Raw genomic sequence first — 19,750 nt, 5'->3', positions numbered from 1 at the left:
CCCCCCCCCCCACTGATATAGGAATCCCTATTCCTGCAACGGCACCATTTTTACCTCTGGATTTTAAATTGTATGAAATCTGTGCTGGGACCTGCTGATGAAGGGAGGGAAGACAAGTGGAAAGGTGGGCAATAAAATTAATATGAATGCTAGCAAGAATAACTTCTAACTGAATATTCCACCCCACTTCATTCCACTTCCAGAAAAGTAACAGGTGAAACTTCTGTAGCGTAAAAACAGAGCCCAGTGGCATTTTAAGGCTGCAATCCTATACACACATTTCTGGAAGGAGTCTCCATTGAACTAATGGAGCTTACTTCTGAGTAGACGTGGCTAGGGAATGAGTTGTAAATCTCTCCTACTGCACCGCAGTATTTTCACCCAGGATCCCTCATTCTACTGATCTTATTTGTCTCCCTCAAGCCACCATTGTTCCACTGATCCGGCACTCAACTTTACACTAAACTGATTCTGCTTAACACCCTTTGCTCTGATGCCTTAGTTCCCATCTTCCTAGGCCCATATCATTCCAAGGATGCCCACAATGGTCTCTCAACCCCAACCATTCCACCTTCCTCTCCTTCCACCCGTCTTTTATGGTTCACCTAATGTACCCGGTTCAGTTTGTTGTCATTAGGTTCCAATGGCCATTCATTCCCCGCATGCCCATTATTGCCAACTGGGGAAGGGGCAGCGGCTTGCGCAGCAACTCGTGGCTCGCAGCCAAGGAGGCCTTGGTGCCTTCCTGTCATATATAGTCCCTTGCTCATAAATCCCTCCTTTTGTCGCCGGCCAGCACCACTAATTACCTCCTAGCCTCCTCCTATCACTTCCTCGTTGCAGAGGAGTCAGCAAGGTGCACAGTCCTATCCCAACTTGCCCGGAGGAAAGGAGGAGGCGGCGGCAGCAGCAGCAGCGTCGCCGCGTGTTTGGCCAGCTGCCCTGTGGCGCCCCGTCGGGGTGCGTGAGAGAGATAGGGCTCCTCCTCGGCTCGGCTCGGCTGCCTCATGCCCTGGGCATCCTCCCCCCGATGCCCGGGGCTGGGACGACCCCCGCAGGGAACCGCACGGACTTCTTCCCCTTCTTCTCGGAGTTCAGGGGCGCCAGCCGCGTGGCGCTCAGCGCCCTGGAGACGGCCGTGCTGGCGTGCATCTTCGCGCTGGCCCTGGCGGCCAACGCGTGCGCCATCCGGCTCCTGGCGCGCCGCAAGCGGAGGCTGAGCGTGGCCAGCTGCCTGGTGCTCAACCTCTTCTGCGCCGACCTGTTCTTCATCAGCGCCATACCCATCATCGCCGTGGTGCGCTGGACCGAGAGCTGGACCATGGGCCACGCCGTCTGCCACCTGCTCTTCTACATGATGGGCCTCAGCGGCAGCGTCACCATCCTCTCGCTGGCCGCCGTCAGCCTGGAGCGCGTGGTCAGCATCGTCCGGCTCCGGCCCTCGAGGGCCTACAGAGGCAGGCTGGTGGCCGGCCTCCTGCTGCTCATCTGGGTCGTCTCGGCGCTGGCCACCCTGCCCCTCTGCCTTTTCTTCACAGTCCAGCCGCTGCCCAGAAATCACCAGGTGAGCTGACCCTATAAAACAGCCTTTTACAAAAGGCAACCCTTTTACTGCCCAGATCCCAACACACATTTACTGGCATGCCACTGATTTTTGTTCAACTTGCTTTCTGCGTATGATATCAGCCTTTCTGGTTAGGCACAGTTCCTCTCACTCACACCAGTAAGAAGTTGACTCAGAAAGTCTGGCTATAGGTTTATGCACTTGGGGACAACACCATTGAACTCAGTGGGGCTTATGTCACGCGAAACATTTACAGAAGCAGCCTGCTATTATATCTTTCTTAGGGCACACCTGCAAAATCCCATGCTACATGTTGATTTGAGGGGGGGGGGACTAACAACCCAGGTGTCCTGTCTTCGAGGAATGCTCATTGGTGGTCTCCCAAATTCACACCCCCCCCAATTATGCACTGGAAGTGCAAGTGGGGAATCTAACTTGATTGCACAATAAAGTGTTGAAATAGGTGTTAGGGGATAATTGGTCCATGTGAAGTTAGTTCCACAAAGAGAGAGATTTATTGGTTTCAAAGTAATGATCTATTCCACACCTGCCTAAAGGTTTGGGGTGAATAACAATTGAAAAGCTTAAAAATACAATTCAGTTAAGTCAGAATCCCATTGCCGATAGGTTAACTGTCCCTGTAAAGCCAAGCCATGTAGATATTCTGAAAGTTCTGCAAGCTTGGACTATGGTGAATCTCCAAAACAGATGAAGAGGAGATATAATTTCAGATTGCTCCTATTGTAAGGGGCAGCCAAAAAATCTCCCTTTGCTTATCATTTGAGCTGTAAATGCTCAATATAGCCTGCTGTTTGGGTTTGCTAACAATCCAGTGCAGCCCCTCCACATATGAATGGTTATAGAGTCAGCTATGCACACTTCGAAAATGCATCCAAGAAGTGCCTCAGGTAAGTGTGCATAGGATTGTAGCCTTCGACTTTAGAATGGTTTTGAAGTTAATTCATGCTTCCTGTGCTTTTGCATAGTTTCAGATTAGATATTTCACATCTCTGGGTCAGAGTAGGGAGATATAACATGGGAGATGTCAGAGACTGATCTTGCAGGGATAGCCAACGTGGTTCCTTCAGATGGTGTTGGACTCCAGCTTCCATCATCCACTGCCACTGACCATGTTGCTGGGAACTGGAGTCCAATAACATGTGGAGGGTACACTGTTGGCTACCCCTAGTGTTGTGAATTGTGTGGAAGGATGAGAGACACAGCAGAAATCTCAGAAAAATCTTCTATAGTATATGAAGCTATTTTCCCCCTTCAAACTACCAACATCTCTTGTATTCTTTTGGGGCTGTGCCAATCTGAACAAAGAGGAGTGTACTCATTTGAAGATGATGGATTTGTAGGGCTGGCTGACTGCTGTTGTTTGCTTTTATCAAGAGGCTGTTATTCTCCACCATGGTATCTCTTCTCCATAAACTTTAAGGGCCGTGCTGGAGAACATGGCAACATGCGTCCACTCCTTGGTTGGCTTTGTCAAGCCCCAAAAACATTTAAGACATGAAAACGGAAAGTGGGAGAAAACCCTATATTCCAGAGACCAATGGTAAATGGCCCGATAACAGTCTCTGGCATACAGGGCTTCAGGAAAAGCACAGGTATTGCTGAGATTTCAGTGGTGCTCTCCTAAGGCAAGGCTGGTTATTATCAAATCCTTTGAGTCCTTCACTGAGAGTACATAGTGAGTAGCCGTATCAAAGGAGTTGGCGTAGGCTCAAATAAATGGGTTTTCGTGATTTTGAATCATGCAAGCTGACTTGAACACTTCGAGGGACGCCACATCAGTGGGTAATTAAAGGCGGAGAAATTAAAGAGTCCCTTTCGGGATTAGTAATTGATGCATGGCAATCTGAAGCAAGATTCCTGGGATTAGTACTGGAAGAGACCCAAAACGTGCTGTCATCTAGTCTCCTGATGCAAAGCAGGATCAAGGTAGTTGGATCGCATTCCCAGATCAGTTTATGACAACCCGAGAAGGGCCTGGCACAAAAGGGTGCTTCTAGGTGCTTCTAGGCCAGCAGCTCGAACTGACTCATGGATGCAGGCTGGCCAATACAAAAGAAGGCAGGTTCTTGCACCTTCTGTGGCTGTGTAGAAGAGAGACTTTCAGCAGCTGGGGGTTTGTGATGTCAAAGTAATCCTGATGGAATTCCTCTTCTGAACAACTATTCAAGCAGGGGTAAGACACCTGTGGTCTTCCAGATGGTGTTGAACTACAGCTCCCATCATCCCTGAGCCCCTGACCATTAGTCATGCTTACTGAGGCTGATGGGAGTTAGAGTCCTACACCATATGAGAGGCCACTGGTTTGGCATCATTATATTAAAGCAGGGGGGATCTTCCAGATGTTGCTAGACTCCAGCTCCCTTCAGCACCAGCCAATGGTGGAGGAGGATCGCAGTGGGAGTCCATCAGCATCTGGGGTGCACCATGTTGGCGGAGAACTTATCTGCACTTCCTCTTGTCCTGCTGCTCTTTAGCGCTTAATCGGAGCAAACAGCAATTCAGGTTTTCTCAGGATAGACTTTGCTCTGATTTAGAGCTAAAGAGCAGGTTTTACCTGGGAAAGGAGTGGAGCAAGGGGGAAACCACACAAACCCGTGTTTTCTACACAAGTGGAAGTGTGGGTAAGCCCTCAGTTGTGAAGCTCATGCAAAAGGTCCCATATTAAATCCCTGACACCTCCAGGTAGGACTGTGAAAGATCCCTCTTTGAAACCATGGAGAGTCAATGCCAGTCAGTGTAGACAGATGAAAGTAAAGGACCCCAAATGGTTAAGTCCAGTCAAAGGCAACTATGGGGCTGTGGCGCTCATCTCGCTTTCAGTCTGAGGGAGCCAGTGCTTGTTCACAGACAGCTTTCTGGGTCATGTGGCCAGCATGACTAAACTGCTTCTGGTGCAACAAGACACTGTGATGAGTGCCAGGGCGCACATAAACACTGTTTACCTTCCCGCCACAGCAGTACCTATTTATCTACTTGCACTGGCGTGCTTTCAAACTGGTAGGTCAGCAGGAGCTGGGACAGAGCAATAGGAGCTCATCCCGTTGTGCAGATTCGAATGGCCGACCTTCTGATCAGCAAACCCAAGAGGTTTAGACCACAGCGCCACTCGCGACCCCTCAGTGTAGACAATGCAGAGCTAGATGAACACTCTGACCTGGCATAAGCAGCTCCCTTAAGTTCCAGACTATACATTACGCCAGTGGCTCTCAAAGGGTGTGGCAGCAGAGGATGGCCAGTGTGGCAGGAAGATTCAAGGACAATCAGTGTTATATTTTGGGAATGATTCGTGTTCTTACGTAACTGCATTGTTTTATACTTTCTGAGTGTCACATGATCATATTATAAAGTAGTTGTGTTCTGTGTTACAAATCAAGCACTGCTAGGAGTTATTTCTTTTTGTTTTACAATGTATTTCTTATCAATAAAGAAATATGTTGTGGCGTGAGCAAATTCTAAAAGTATGACCCAGAGAAAAAAGGGTAGCATGCACCTACGTCTGACTTTTCTTTAATTAATCACAGGCATGATGCACCTTGACTGTCAGATTAAAAAAACATTAAAATTTAGGAATTTCTTAAGAATTCATAATAAATACTATTTTTTATCAACTGACTTGGTGCTATTTAAGTATCGGATTTATTTGCCAAAAAAGCAATGAAAGTTTCTCCTCAGTTTGCCTGTTAACCTTTCAACTTTCATTGACTATGCAAGGAGCACAGCATGCGCAAAGTTAAGTTTAGAATTGAATTGGTGACTAGCCTTTGCAAAACTCTTCATTTGTCCCGTGTTCTACAGTACATATTGTATCTTTCACACAAGAACACACAAGCTCTGTTGTACCTATGCATTGCTTGAAAAGCAGACGTTTATGTGGACATGTAAGATGACTGCATAGACCACAGGAGATAACAGGAGAGAGTCATCATCAGCAAATAATTAGATTACGTTCCCATTTTTTGTCCGCCTTGCAGCTGTCTTTGCAAGGAAATCACATTTAATGCTAGCAAGATGAGGTCAATGTTAAACTATTTCATCACATTGCCATAATGGTTCAAATTGTAGGTTTTTGGAGGATTTTTTTGTTTGCTTGTTTGTTTGTTTGTTTGTTCTGTTTGCCAAATCTTGTGAGTACACTTTTATCTGAATATGTTCCAGGTTAAAATCATAAAGGTATTTTGATCATTAACTATTTCCGTAGATCCTGTTTGGTTAGTGGTTATCTGTTCTAAAAAGAGGCACCAAGCCAGAGCATGTTGACAGAGGCGTACCTAGGGGGGAAGCTCAAAAATCACCTATCAAACTACAAAGTGTATGACGTATATGTGTGTGGAGATGTGCCACTGTTGTTGCAGCAAGAGCAAAAACAGGAGAACCTTCCCGTCCTTCTTGCACCGTAGCACAAAGCCATGCATTTTTGCTGCATTTATTCCTTGCCTCACCTTTACTCTGAATGCTTCAAGTGCTGGGGTCATGTGAAATGTAGTAATTTCTAATATGTCTATTGCACTAAAGTGTCCTCCCCCCGTGGGAAGGCACTGATACAGCTCCTTGCCAAGGGCACAAGGGTGCACCTCTGTGTGTTTCTCAAACATTATGGTGAAAGCAAACACCCAGACTAAAAACTAATAGGGATTTTGTTCTTTTTCTTGCAGGAAGTGTTAATTTGCACCTTGGACTGGCCCAGCATTTCAGGAGAGATTGCTTGGGATGTGTCTTTTGCAACTGTGATCTTCTTAATACCAGGATTGGTCATCGTAATTAGTTATTCAAAGATTTTACAGGTATTTTTCATCATCATCATTATTTTTTAAAAGATGCTAATAGAGTTATCCACAATTAAAATTGAATCAGAGTTCTCATAGTAATGGAGTTTTAGTTTTAGAGATGGTAATAACAGACCACAAGTAGCCAAAAAAGTAGCACACTTCCTAGTTCTTAACAATTTTATTCTAGTTCACTTGCAACAGTCGCAAAACCTGAGCTGTTTATCACTTCATATCCTCAACATTTCATTAATCTAGGGCTAAACTACATGTTATATTAAGTACAGTGGTACCTTAGCTTACAGACGTTTCAGGTTACAGATGCTTCAGATTACAGACTCCGCTAACCCAGAAATATTACCTCGGGTTAAGAATTTTGCTTCAGGATGAGAACAGAAATCGCACGGTGGCGGCGCAGCAGCAGCGGGAGGCCCCATTAGCTAAAGTGGTGCTTCAGGTTAAGAACAGTTTCAGCTTAAGAACGGACCTCCAGAATGAATTAAGTTCTTAACCTGAGGTAGCACTGTATGTTATTTAAACAATGTGATTCAGACAGCCACTTCTCACTCTTAAGTGAAAGCAATCTTAGCACCCTGATCTAGACTGGCACCATGGTATGTGTGTGTGTGTGTGTGGGGGGGTTTGACAGCTCTTCTCCTCCATGCCATTTTCCTGCCAGAAAATCACCCCAAAGTTGCTACCTGCCCTGGAAAAATGGATTGTCCCATACAGACTTACCCATTTTGTTAAGATCTGTCAAGGAGGCCTTACCATCTTTAGCAGAGCCTGCTATATGGCAGTGCACGAGAGAGCCTTCTTGGCAGTGGCACCCCACTTTAAGAATTTCCTCCCCTCTGTGATACATGTGCTGCCTGCTTTTTTACATTTTAGATGCCAGCAAAGGGCTTGGTTATTCCCACAGGGTTTTAGCAGAATCTGATGCTGCTACTGGCATTTTCCGTTGGCTGGCTGCGACCGACCGACCAACCAATCTTCTTGTTTTTATTCATTGCATTGCGAATTTGATACTGTTTCAGTTGCAGCCTGCACTGCAATTGCTGTGCAATGAAAACTGAGTAAGAAATGTTTTAAATAAGTAGCACTCAGGAATTTTCACCGGGAAACTTCCTCTCCCTGCTCCTGTTTGTGGGTGGCCAAACAGCACTGTTGAAAGATGCTGTCAATATTACACATTTCCAGGAAGGTGGTGCTAGAGAGTTACATATGACTTAATCCTCCCTTTGTCAGAAGATTATGTCTTCCTTGTAGAATTCTATTTTGCCGTCAAGGAATATGTTTGGAAGTTAAAAGACAATAAAACTGTATTTCGAATAACCTCTCCATTGTGCTTTGCACTAGATAACATTTGCAATCCATTAACTTTCTGTAGATTTAGTATATTTTATAGCAAACAGTATATAGATGTGGTATGAGTCAGACTATTGGTCCATTCCACATCAGCTGCAGGTGTGAGAGGTTGTAGTCTGACACATTTGGAGAGCACCAGGTTGCGGAAAAGCTGCTGTAAACTGATCTTGTTTCCCCATCTGAGAAAAAGCAGTGTGCAGGTGGAAGAACATTGGATGAGTGTGTATGCAAAAGTAGTTTCCTGGCATTGCAAAAAACACAGTAATTGGATTAGGGAAAGCAAAATGAGAAGCAGTAAGAGAAATATTTTTTTCCATAATATTCAAACACTATACAAATCGTATTTGTGTAAGGATTAAATGCTGCTTTCCTAAGAGGAAACAAAACTATTAATTTTGTTATGGTGGAACAGGAGAGCATTTCCCCTTCATCATAATGTTTCACCCTCTTTCAATGCTCACTGGGAGCAACTTCCGAATTTTGATATTCCTTGATTGTAAGTCTGACTGGAGCGTCCCATATTATTTTGATACCTTGCACATTTCTAAACAATCGGCATATTTTCCTTGGATGCAGCAGCATTTGGAAGGCAGGCATGACAAAGTGATGTCCACATCATCTGCAAGCTGCTGGTTGCAGCAAGAGCCTTTCCTGGAGCTGATACTGTACTCTTAAAAAACAAATAAATAAAAATCCCAGATATGAAAACAGCCTCTCATTAAAAAAAAAAAGGACATTTTGATTACCTGTATATTCCTATTCCCTGAGGAAGTTGGGTGGAGGTGTGAGTACATTTAGCACAGCTATCTGGCTCACTGAAAAAAGGGGGGGTACCAAAACATGTTTAAAAATGTGTATTTTCATGCCATTCACTCTACCCTTTCAAACTTCCAAAGGAGATTCCACAACACCGCATGCCACTTTTTTCATTGTTGAGCTGTTCTTAATCAGAAAAAACTATTTTTTTAATTTATTGATATCTAATCACAGAGTCTACCTAACAATTTTTTAAAAATTAAAATATTTTCACTGAAAGGTGTTTTTTTAATGTTCTAATGCAGATTGCAAAAGAATCAAGGAGACGTCTTCATGCTGGCATGGCCTACTCAGAGGGTCATCACATTCGAATTTCCCAGAAAGACTTCAGACTGTTGCGGACTCTGTTTGTATTGATGATCTCTTTCTTTCTTATGTGGAGTCCGATAATCATCACCATTCTCCTCATTTTAGTGCAGAAATTCAATCCAAACGTGAACCTGATGCCTTCTTTATTCTTTTGGATAGTGGCTTTCACATTTTCCAATTCAATTGTCAACCCAGTTTTATATAATGTTTCCCACTTCAGGCATGAGTGGAGGAAAATCTTTTTCTGCTGCCCAGGTCCTCTTGGAAGAAAAGCACTTGCAACAGACACTACGCTAAGACAGAATAACAACAGACATTTTACTGTGTCTGCTATTTCCACATAACCATGTGATGTTTCTGACAGCGGTAATCTCACCAGCTATTTAGAACAGTGTGCTAAAGAAAGTGTCTGGGAAAGAGGGAGGCAGGTGGAATTAAAATATCAAGATTTGCACAGCATATTCTGGTCTTGGGAAATCTTGGTGCTGCAGAAAATGACCTTATAACTCTCCCATAGCAAGGGATACAGGTGCTGATGGCATTAAAACAGAAATTAAAATGTTGACTGCAGAGCATAACTGAACTCTGCAGTTTACTATCTTCCAGAAAGCGATTGTATTTTTGTGGGATCTTTGGCATGGGGCAGGGACGACAACACTTCCTTGCGTGAGAGCCAAAGGATCGGCGTTAACAAATAACAAGTTTAAAAATGAGTAAGTGGCAGGGATACAACCAAACGTTCACATGTGGCTGCTAGGTTTATAAATGTACAAGTAGCTGCCAGCCACAGGGAGACTCAGCCATTCAAACAATACTGCGTGTTTTGAACATGTGTCTATGGGTTTTCTTCTTGTACTGGATTTGTGCCTAGCTGGTGTGAAAAGGTTGCTGGGGTATGAGAAATGCACAGGATGGTGCATGTAGGTGCTTAGCACATGGTCACCTCTGGCATCACCTGTTCAGTCAAGAAAGTGAGGGATAAGTGCAAGTGGGACTTAGCACAGACAGCTCACCTTCCATCCACTGAACAGATGAAAGCACATGATTGTCAGGGGCTGGTCTGGATCGGAAGGTTGGGGAATGCAATCACAGGGAGATCAGCTCCTAACAGAAGAGGAGGGGAAATATTTGCCATCCCGCCCCCCGCCCCCCGCTTCCAGCGTTTCCAGAAGCAGAGAGACAGGCAGACACAGAAGCTGGTCAGTTGAGAGAGGAGCTACCCAGCTATGAGATAGTAGCTGAGCAACCAGAAGGGAGGGAGCAGCTGGAACCCCTCCCTCCCCCCAAACTCAGAGGTCCAAGCGTGTCATAGAACAAAGGAGATGCAACGGGTATGTGTGAGGCACTTACCATTGGTGTGCGTCTTGCTGCAGAAGTGGGGAGAAATCAGAGTAGGCAACTGATATCCTTCCGGAGGGTTGCCTGTTGTGCTTGTAACATAATGCTGTAATTAAAGGACTATAAATCTACCAAATGCTCATTAATTCTTATCGGTGAGCTACCAGAAGGGAGAGGGGAACTCCAGTACTTGACAATGATGCAGCAACCTTGTTGGAGCTTGCCTAGAGCGAAATCAGTGCCAAGATGGGAGATCACCTCAGAACCCCTTCACCCTACGTTTCATGAAAGAAAGTAAAGGTAAAGGTAAAGGGACTCCTGACCATTAGGTCCAGTCGTGGCTGACTCTGGGGTTGCGGCTTTCATCCCGCTTTATTGGCTGAGGAAACCGGCGTACAGCTTCCGGGTCATGTGGCCAGCATGACTAAGCCGCTTCTGGCGAACCAGAGCAGCGCACAGAAACGCTGTTTACCTTCCCGCTGAAGCCGTACCTATTTATCTACTTGCACTTTGACGTGCTTTCGAACTGCTAGGTTGGCAGGATCAGGGACCAAGCAACAGGAGCTCACCCCATCTCAGGGATTCAAACCGCCGACCTTCTGATCGGCAAGTCCTAGGCTCTGTGGTTTAACCCACAGTGCCACCCATGTCCCTTCATGAAAGAAAAGCCAGACACAGCATGACATAATTGTGTTGGAGAATAACTAAACAAACATTTGTTGGGCAAGTAGAATGAAAGGAGTTCCTTAAAACTAGCAGTAGGTATGGAATCTCCTTCTGTGTTCTTGGTTTCCAGGATCAGGAGGCAATGCACGTCTTTGGGATGTAAGCCACACTGAGCCCTGCTACTTGGCTGCTGCTGCGTAGTTTTGCACAGAATCAAAATGTATGTCACCGAAAACAAAACCCCACCCAGAATAAAATATCAGTTTGCTTCCTTCGAGGCTTTTGATAGGATTTTGAGCATTACAGCATGCTCTTTGAAAAAACGAACAACTTGATCGTTAGTCCAATAAGAAATACAGTAAAATAAAAAGAAATATTTTTCATGGTAATGTGAGTTTATCCTCCCCAACCCTTCTCTAGCTCAGTTTGGTTGGAGCGTGTGCTGATAATGCCAAGGTCAGAGGTTCGATCCCTGTAGAGGACACGTGCCTATTCCTGAATTGTGGGGGGGGGGTTGGACTAGATGACCCCCAGAGTCCCTTCCAACTCTACAATTCTATGAGCTCATGAGGCAGGAGGGACAGTTGATGGCTGAAGGCGGCAACGTGTGCCAAAAGTTATTTTACACAGCTTCTGGCAAATCTATGGAGTTTTAATTAAGTTGTGGTTAAAAAAGCTAGTCGGTGGTTTCATTCATTGGCTGTGCAGGCTGGGGTTGATGGGATATGTATTCCAGAACATCAGAAGGGCACCAGGTTGGGGAGGTCAGGGCTAGAGTGTTGGACTAGGACAAAGGAGACAAAGTTCAAATCCCCCACTCAGCTATGAAACTCACTGGGTGATATTGAGTGGTCATTCTTTCAGCTTAACCTTCCTCACAGGGCTGTTGTGAGGATAAAATTCAGGAGGGATTCATCTTGTATGCTGCCTTGAACTCTTCGGAGGAAAAGAGGGATGTCAATGCAATTACTGAAATAGTAAAATATTTAATTTTAGATGGCGCCAACCTCAGCGTGGAATCCATAGTGAGGATGTCAGTTTGTGTGACATAAACCTCTTTCAGAGTAGAGGTGTTTCTCAGCTTAGCTACACCTTCCTTTGGGGCAAATTCAGACTGCTTAAACTGGTGTGGTCCTACTGAAAACACCACTGCGATAATCTGTGATGACCCCAACACAGTTTATTTGAAAGTTCCACCATATTTAATGAGGCCTTTGCATCCTGGCCCTTTGGTTGCCATGGTCACCAACCTGGTCATGGAAGAAATGGACTCATAGCTCCTGACCTGGTGCTATCACAAGGGCTCCAAGCCAATTGGCAGTTGCAGCACTCATGGATGTCACAACTTGCAACCTTGGTCAGTGCTAGTTTGGTGCTGTGTCAGCACAGAACATTGTCCTTCAGCCATTGGCATGGGAGTGTTACATGAACTCCCCAGGTATGCTGTCTCTGGAATGGTGATGGATTGGAATGTATCAACACAACAGCATTTGTGGATCAGGTGCAAAATGTCAAGCCATTGTTTCTGCGAATAAAAGTTTTAAATAACGAATAAAGTATTCTTGTTCAGAAAGTAAACAAAATAGATACTTTGTATTTTTTTAAAAAATGAAATACTGTACTAGGATTGCCAACTTGGGGGGGGGGGAGCCTGTGGTGACCAAAAATCATCATCATCATCAAAATGATATGAAATTAGTTACTACAATATGGATTTATAATTGTAAGCACTTGCATAAAAGAATGTTTAGCTGGTGCAACATGCTAATTACAGATGTTAAATTCATGAACATGTGTTTGCAACACAAATAAAATGTAATTCACTAATCTCAGGTTTATTAAATTCCACATACTGGCAGGGTAAATGGTACAGTTCAGATAAATATACTCAAAATCGAAAAGAATCTGCTTGAAGGACTTTCCTACAAAACAATTAGTTTTTCAAACTGTGCAACTACTGAGCGTTTTCCTCAGAGCAGTATCCTAAAATGGAAAAGAAAAAGAAAAGCTGTTAAAATGTCTAAGATGACATTACAAAATAGAGGCAAGGTGTTAACATAATAATATGCAAATAGAGCTAATTTGTGAGATTAGACTGGCATGTGTATCAGTTCAACTCTTGCCACAATAAAGTATATTACCTATGACCCTTATTCCTTGGTCTCAAATCAGAACTAGCAAGTCTCAATTTGACAGTATTCTACAGCCAATGGAAGATTAAACCTTGTCCACCACCCTGTCAGCCCATGTCATGCCATGGCATGGTTTGGGGGGAAATGAGCTCACAGGACAAATTGGACCCCTTGATGTGTCAAGATTGGCTCGTGGGTCAGAGAATACAAGTTCTAGATTGGGTGCAGGGAACCTTTTGCCCACCAAATGATGCTAAACTAAAACTCTCATCAGCCACAGCAAGCATAGCCAAAGGTCAGGGGTGATGGGAATTGTTGCTGATGAAAGGTTGGAATGTAAATGCAATAATGAATAAATAGCCTGTTTTCTGGTGTACAGGCTTTTGTACAAACTGGAAATTGATGTGACAGGCCATAGTACTTCCAAAATAGCATACTGGAGGGATTGCCTAGAATAAATCCATGTCATGGGTGTGTGTGTGTGTGTGAGAGAGAGAGAGAGATCCTTATCACCTGGCAGAGGCACCAGCTTCTCCATTAAATTGTGGGGGCCCAACATGACCTCCTGGGATCACATGTGCAGCCCTCTGAACATTGAAGGTGTCTGGTCCCCTCAAAAACAAATCAGAGGACCCCGATGGAATAATCAACCAGCAAACAGGCGGGTTGGTTCAAGATGGGTACCCAATGCCTACGCCGACAATAAAGGTAGTGGACATTTTGATCCCCCAAAGTTGTCATGTCTTCATTTCTGCTTCTCACACCCCTCCAGCTTCCCGGTGACCTCAGGCTTCCTGTGCCTAGGCATGCAAACAGTTTCATAGCAGCACAGGAATTACCAACAGTACTTTTGCCCACCCGCCCTTTGGTAAAATTCTGCTGAAATGTTTCTTACCGTTATGAACAATAACCCTGTATTGTCTGTCTAAGCAGAGCTCTGTCTGCTTTTGCCTGACGATTCTTTGTGCTTCTGGACGTAGTCCATTGGCGTCGCGGGAAAACACAAAGGAGTAGCTGTCGGCGCAAGTGCCATCCTCATTCAGCTGACGGCAAGAGTAGTGTAGAGCATAGGTGTCATAATCTGTGGCCACTACCCAGTGATCGTCATCTGGAAGAAGCCATAAAAACAATTAAGAAAACTCAGTACCACTGTGCCACCGCTGTGCACTTCAAACATTTTGCATTAAACCAGGATTTGTTTTACATGGAACGCGGATCAGTCAATGTGAAGTCCATGTGTGGCAGAAAAGATGTCTGACTGCTGTTTAGACAATAAATATGAACAATACACAAATAAATAAAAATATACTTTATGTTTTCAAAATAGCACTTAAACATCTGAAGTGCATGCCTAAATAAAAATATATGAATCAAGTCTAATACATGTAGTCACATCTGTTCCCTACATTTAAAGCACTCTTGTACTATGTTAAGAGACGCGGGTGGCGCTGTGGGTTAAACCACAGAGCCTAGGACTTGCTGATCAGAAGGTCGGCGGTTCGAATCCCTGCAACGGGGTGTGCTCCCGTTGCTCAGTCCCTGCTCCTGCCCACCTAGCACTTCGAAAGCACATCAAAGTCCAAGTAGATAAATAGGTACCACTCCAGGGGGAAGGTAAACGGGGTTTTCGTGCGCTGCTCTGGTTTGCCAGAAGTGGCTTAGTCATGCTGGCCACATGACCTGGAAGCTGTACGCTGGCTCCCTTGGCCAATAAAGCGAGATGAGCGCCGAAACCCCAGAGTCAGCCACGACTGGACCTAATGGTCAGGGGTCCTTTTACCTTTTACTACGTTAAGAGTCATAGCTTCCTCTCAAGAATCCTGGGAATTGTAGTTTGTTAAAGGGTGCTAAGCTTTGTTGGGATCTCCTCAACAAAATACAGGTGCCATTCTTTGAGGGAAAGCCATGACTGTTGAAGTAGAACAAGAGTGTTTTAAGTGTATAGTACATGTGTGACCATTTTCCAATATGAAGATTAATCTTTTCAGGAAAAATCAAGAAGGAAGGTAGAAATGTAAAATGCACATGCAAATATAAAGCACATATGTAAAGTATGTATTGCTGCTTGTTGGTGGAATAGACTCCCACGAGAGGTGGTGGACTCTCCTTCCATGGAGGTTCTTAAGCAGAGGTTGGATGGCCATCTGTCGTGCAGGATCTTGCTGAGATTCCTGCATTGTGGGTGGTCGGATCAGACCCTTGGGTTCAGCAAATTTGGGAAGAAGGACAGGATAGAATAATAAACAGATTGGGAAAGTAAAAGGGAAAAATGAATGGGGATAAATCTGGGTTTGAAAACAAATGCATTTTACTTGATCTTCAAAGCTGTCAAAATGTCAGAAAAGGTAGCTACATTTTAGCAGATTCTTCTGTCAAGGTGCCTCCAGACTATCAGAATTTTGTGAAAAGGTTTCAAGTGCACGCTGGGAAAATTATGTTTGTGTAATTAAAGCAGATCAAAGCGTTCTGTTGCCCTAGCACAGCCAATCCACTTTAAAAATTGAAAGTGGCTTTTTGCAGTTTGGAAAGTGACAGGAAAATGCATCAAAAAGTGTGGAATGATTTAATGAGAAGACCTATAAACCCCACACAAGCAAACAGGACGAATGCTCACTGCTGTATAAATCTCTCACAAATCAGAATAATTTATATCCAGTCAATAACCATTGTGCAAGCAAGTCATGGCGAATGCTTAATAAACAGGTCAACTGGAGAAGCCCTCATAGGGTCATCTTGCAGAGCCAACATCTGAAAACATTCAATAAAGGGAATGCTGAGAGTTGGTATTTCACATAAGGACATAGATAAGGGCAATGGCCTTTTGGACTCTGAGTCCTCAGGAAGCTGCATGCTTTGATTTCGTGGCAGGGCAAAGGTAGAATACTTGTTGAAGGTTGAAGTAAAGAAGGGGGGAATCTTGTCAGCCCCCGCGACTGGCTGAGACCAATGGTGACGTCAGCTGGCTGCGCAGGCAAGAATCCCCCTCCCACGACTGGCTCTCCCATGGCTGTGCCAGGCCACAATTGCCACTGCTGTCAAGAACAGGTCGATTTCACTCCTTCTCAACAGACCAGAAAAATCTGCAATATGTCTTCAGATGGCTCTACATCTGCATGTACTATCAGGAAATAATGTTTAGTTATATGTACTTTTTGTTACTGGTGCATGCTTAGGGTAGCAAGTTATGCACTGCCAAAAAAAGAGAGGATTTGCATAGCTACAAAAAAGGACGCCAATTTTGCATATGGTAACTTGGAATTTTAGGCAGGAATGCAATATATCTCACTGTAGTGGGGAAGAAACCAGGTAACTTGTGTGGCTGCTCACCCCGTGTTTCTAACTGTTGATGGGCAACAGTTGAAGGCTCCTGCTGTCACTTTTTATAGTTCCTTATCTTTAGGCTAGACTTGGGCTTAGTAGTCCTCCCATTGGAGACGCCTTCAAACAGAGCAGCATCCTCTGATAGCCCTTCAGCACAGAGGACTGTCATCTGTAAAGTAGGAGACATGGCCACTCTATGCATCCACTGTCCCACAACATCAAACATTGTGTGTTCCGGTTCCTTTCCAATTTTTTTCCCTTCAGCATCATATATACTGTAGATTGACACAATTCTGCAAATGGTAGCCTTACTAGTCAGCTTTGGACTTGTTACACCAATCAGCAGAAAACAAGCAACGCAAATAATATACAGCATGCTAAAAAGAACTGATACTCACTTCCCTTCTGGAGATAGCTTGCCATCCCAAAATATTTCATCCTGAACTTGGCAGGATCCTCAGTCTCCGTGAAGATACCCGTCATGACAGGGCATATCTCCAACTGACTGAAAAGAGGGAGCGATGGATATAGAGTTAAAAGCCTTGGGAATCTGAGCTTAGGGGCGTGCTTGGGCTTACAAAACAGAGAAAGGGATTTGGAGCCTGTGGGGAAGCAGTGGAAAAAGAAACAGACTTACTTGAAGAGCACAACTCTGCCCTGGGCTTTAGCAGTCATATGCCCAGCCTCATCGACAAAGAACTGGGCTACAATATTGTCCTGAAGGAACAGTCCCTCGGGGTCTTTCTTGGCCACAGCATACCAGAAACCAGCATACTGCAGTAGGAGCAGAAAAGGTCTTGTCAGAGGTGCTTAGAAGATGAGCTTAGGGGATGCAGTACAAGGAAAGGAGATGCATCTTGAACGGGCTTCAGGACTGGCCATATCATTAGACAGAGGGAGGAAATTGCCTAAGCCACAGATATTCTGGCAGCACCATTAACCATTCCTCCCGAGTCCCCTAGACATTCTCCTCTGATGGAGATTGGAACTGGGTGCACCACATAGCCTCCCATGCACTCACAAAACTAGCCGGCTGCCATCAGGTTTAAAGGAAGCAAAACGCAACTGCCAGCCCACAGCTTCTGTACATAAAATGGTGGGCCACCATTTTGTCCACCTTAGGAAGCCAAAATGGCTTGTGCAGTTCTGACCGATTGTAGCCACAGCAGCTGACTTCTCCCAGATGAAGGTTGCCGCCCAAAATTTTTGCCAAAATAAAATTAGCAGCAAAGGGGAGCAGCTTGAGACATTTCAGCTGAAACACCTGAAGAATTTCAGTAAGGCTAGCTAGAAAAATTGTCTGAATTCTCAGCAAATTTTTCTCAGCTTCAACTTGATGGAAGAAACATTCAAGGAATTCTGAGGAAAGCCCACAGTTTTGATAAAAAACTTAAGGAAAGTTCTAAGGGAGTAGAAGTGATTTGTATCGTCATACGTAAAATAAATATCCAAAACCAATTCTTTTATTTACTATGATCTCTATGTAGAAATCCATAGCATAACTTGAGCCCTCCAAGAGCTGAATTCTGTACTTTCCCATAGGAAAAGCCTTTCTTCCTGAGGGTCATTTGGGCCCCATACCTGAGATTCCCCACCCCTATTTTATAATGTATTTTAAAGCATTACTACTACTACTACTACTACTACTACTACTACTACTACTACTATTACTAACACCATTGAAATTAGCTAAAATCAGGTTATTGGGTGCTAGAAATTAAAACATGCTACAGTCAAATCAGCAAAGAGACTTCTGCAAGAGATTCACAAAACTATCCTTTTTGAAATTCACTAAAAGTAAACAGGCAAACAGTATCTCTGGTTGTTATATGTGCTTAGGCTTAGTTATATTTCAGACTAAAAATTAACACCAGCAACATCCAGCTTTATAGTGCAACTGTGGTTTAAAAATAAACACAGGTCAGGCAGCCCATCAGGAAATGTGGAAAACAGGAATCAAAATAGTATTTCTGTTTCTCTAATATATGAGATAATAAATGTAGTCACCTAGCTTTATAGAATGAACTTTGCTGTTTTTAGAAAATCCACTACACTGATCTGCTCAATTACCTTTTTGGGGTGGGGGGGGTGGGGAGAGGAATCCAATACTAAGGAATCTAAGCATAATCCCAAGTCTTTGCTTATACAAGAATCCTACTCTGGTGCATTTCATCCTGTCCTCGGCTGTGTACACCCCATACATTAAAAGCATATGCCCCAAAGAATCCTGGGAACTATAGTTTGTTAAGGGTGCTATGAACTGTTGCTCTGTGAGGGGTAAAACATTGCCCTGGATTCTCAGGGGCAGGGCGTAGAATGTGTTAGAAATATGCTTTAAATGTATGTTGTCTGTATACGCAACTTGCTCCCTTGCTGAAGAGCTGGCGTTCCTTTCTCTGTAATCATTACAAAATAATTAAAATGATAATTCTAAGTGAAGCAACTCTGTTTTGATTATATTTAAGGAACTCAAGTGCAGATAATTTACAAGCCAACACAGGCAGGATCTTACATGTCAAGTAGCATAAAAGAAGAAAAACAGACTGAAAAGACCTACTCGGTACTTGTCGAAGTTTTCCTGGACTTTGAAGCTGCTCACTCGACAGTCGCGCTGTGCTTGGCATCTAGTGTCCATCAACGCCAGGGCCACAAGCACCATCCAGGCAAGGACTCCTCTCAGGTGAACCATCTTGCTCCTACGCACCAGCAACAAACAGAACATGCAATTCATGACAGAGAAGAAAGGAAATCGCCCAACACACACACACAGCCCCAACATTCCTCAGGAAATAGGGACATTCTATTCTACATCAGTAGAATGGATGGCAGATGCTTTGGGGGAAGCTGGAGACAGCTTCATAAATACCACCTCCAAGATCCTAAGAAGCCCCCACCCTTTTTTTTAAAGTCCTCTGTGTGCAGGGAAGGACGGGGCCTTCCTTCTTTCAGTTAATAACAGAGCCATAATCACCAGACAGTGGGGTTGAAAAGCCACTGAAGAGGATATGTCCGTCTGTCAAGGAGCAGCGCAGATCCAAAGAGCCAAACCTACAATGTACGAGAGGCAAGGCTGGATGCATGTTTTATAGCTCTGGGTAGGGAGGAGGAGCGGGGAGCAGTTCTTTTGTAAACCCAGCAGGCAAAAGATCAATATTGTTAGGGGGAGGTGATGAGCCACACGAGAGCTTGATCGATTCCCGCTGCTGGTCAAGCTGTTTTCACAACACTCTTGCTTAACTCTGCAACGGGAGGCCGATGGAGCTGCAGTGATCTTTGATCCCGGTCACTGGCTGCGCAGGGGATGTTGCAAACGCATGATCCGCCCTGGGTTTCAGACCAGACAATGCTTCTCTAGTTTGCAGAAACAGAACCTAGAAGAAGAAAAAAAGGGGGGGACCAAGAAGGCAGGAGGGACACAGCAAGATCAACTTGAGGCTCCTAGAGGAGGAGAT

The 19,750-nt window shown here is 44.4% G+C and overlaps 2 protein-coding genes across 2 annotated transcripts; one reads left to right on the top strand and one right to left on the bottom strand.

The window, feature by feature from the left end:
* The first annotated feature begins 855 nt into the window (after positions 1–855).
* On the top strand, positions 856–10,467 carry FFAR4 (free fatty acid receptor 4). Its single transcript, XM_053388724.1, has 3 exons — positions 856–1,564; positions 6,238–6,366; positions 8,778–10,467. The coding sequence occupies exons 1-3, from the start codon at positions 1,031–1,033 to the stop codon at positions 9,183–9,185; spliced, it is 1,071 nt and encodes a 356-aa protein (XP_053244699.1). The 5' UTR covers positions 856–1,030; the 3' UTR covers positions 9,186–10,467.
* Positions 10,468–12,654: 2,187 nt separating this feature from the next.
* On the bottom strand, positions 12,655–19,395 carry RBP4 (retinol binding protein 4). Its single transcript, XM_053388723.1, has 6 exons — positions 19,270–19,395; positions 18,856–18,994; positions 16,936–17,072; positions 16,697–16,803; positions 13,873–14,085; positions 12,655–12,828 (listed from the first exon to the last, which is right to left on the bottom strand). The coding sequence occupies exons 2-6, from the start codon at positions 18,985–18,987 to the stop codon at positions 12,800–12,802; spliced, it is 618 nt and encodes a 205-aa protein (XP_053244698.1). The 5' UTR covers positions 18,988–18,994; positions 19,270–19,395; the 3' UTR covers positions 12,655–12,799.
* Between the last annotated feature and the right edge of the window lie 355 nt (positions 19,396–19,750).

This window comes from Podarcis raffonei, chromosome 5 (assembly GCF_027172205.1).
Source record: "Podarcis raffonei isolate rPodRaf1 chromosome 5, rPodRaf1.pri, whole genome shotgun sequence".
Taxonomy (NCBI): Eukaryota; Metazoa; Chordata; class Lepidosauria; order Squamata; family Lacertidae; genus Podarcis; species Podarcis raffonei.
The sequence above is the reverse complement of the archived record's forward strand: the minus strand, read 5'-3'. Positions and strand labels throughout refer to the sequence as shown.

Coding starts and splice junctions, on each gene's coding strand:
- FFAR4 (XM_053388724.1), top strand. CDS start 1,031: ATGCCCGGGGCTGGGACGACCCCCGCAGGGAACCGCACGGACTTCTTC. Junction 1,565..6,237: donor CGCTGCCCAGAAATCACCAG/GTGAGCTGACCC, acceptor TTTTTCTTGCAG/GAAGTGTTAATTTGCACCTT. Junction 6,367..8,777: donor GTTATTCAAAGATTTTACAG/GTATTTTTCATC, acceptor GTTCTAATGCAG/ATTGCAAAAGAATCAAGGAG.
- RBP4 (XM_053388723.1), bottom strand. CDS start 18,987: ATGGTTCACCTGAGAGGAGTCCTTGCCTGGATGGTGCTTGTGGCCCTG. Junction 17,073..18,855: donor AAAACTTCGACAAGTACCGA/GTAGGTCTTTTC, acceptor CTCCTACTGCAG/TATGCTGGTTTCTGGTATGC. Junction 12,829..13,872: donor CAGGGTTATTGTTCATAACG/GTAAGAAACATT, acceptor TTTCCATTTTAG/GATACTGCTCTGAGGAAAAC.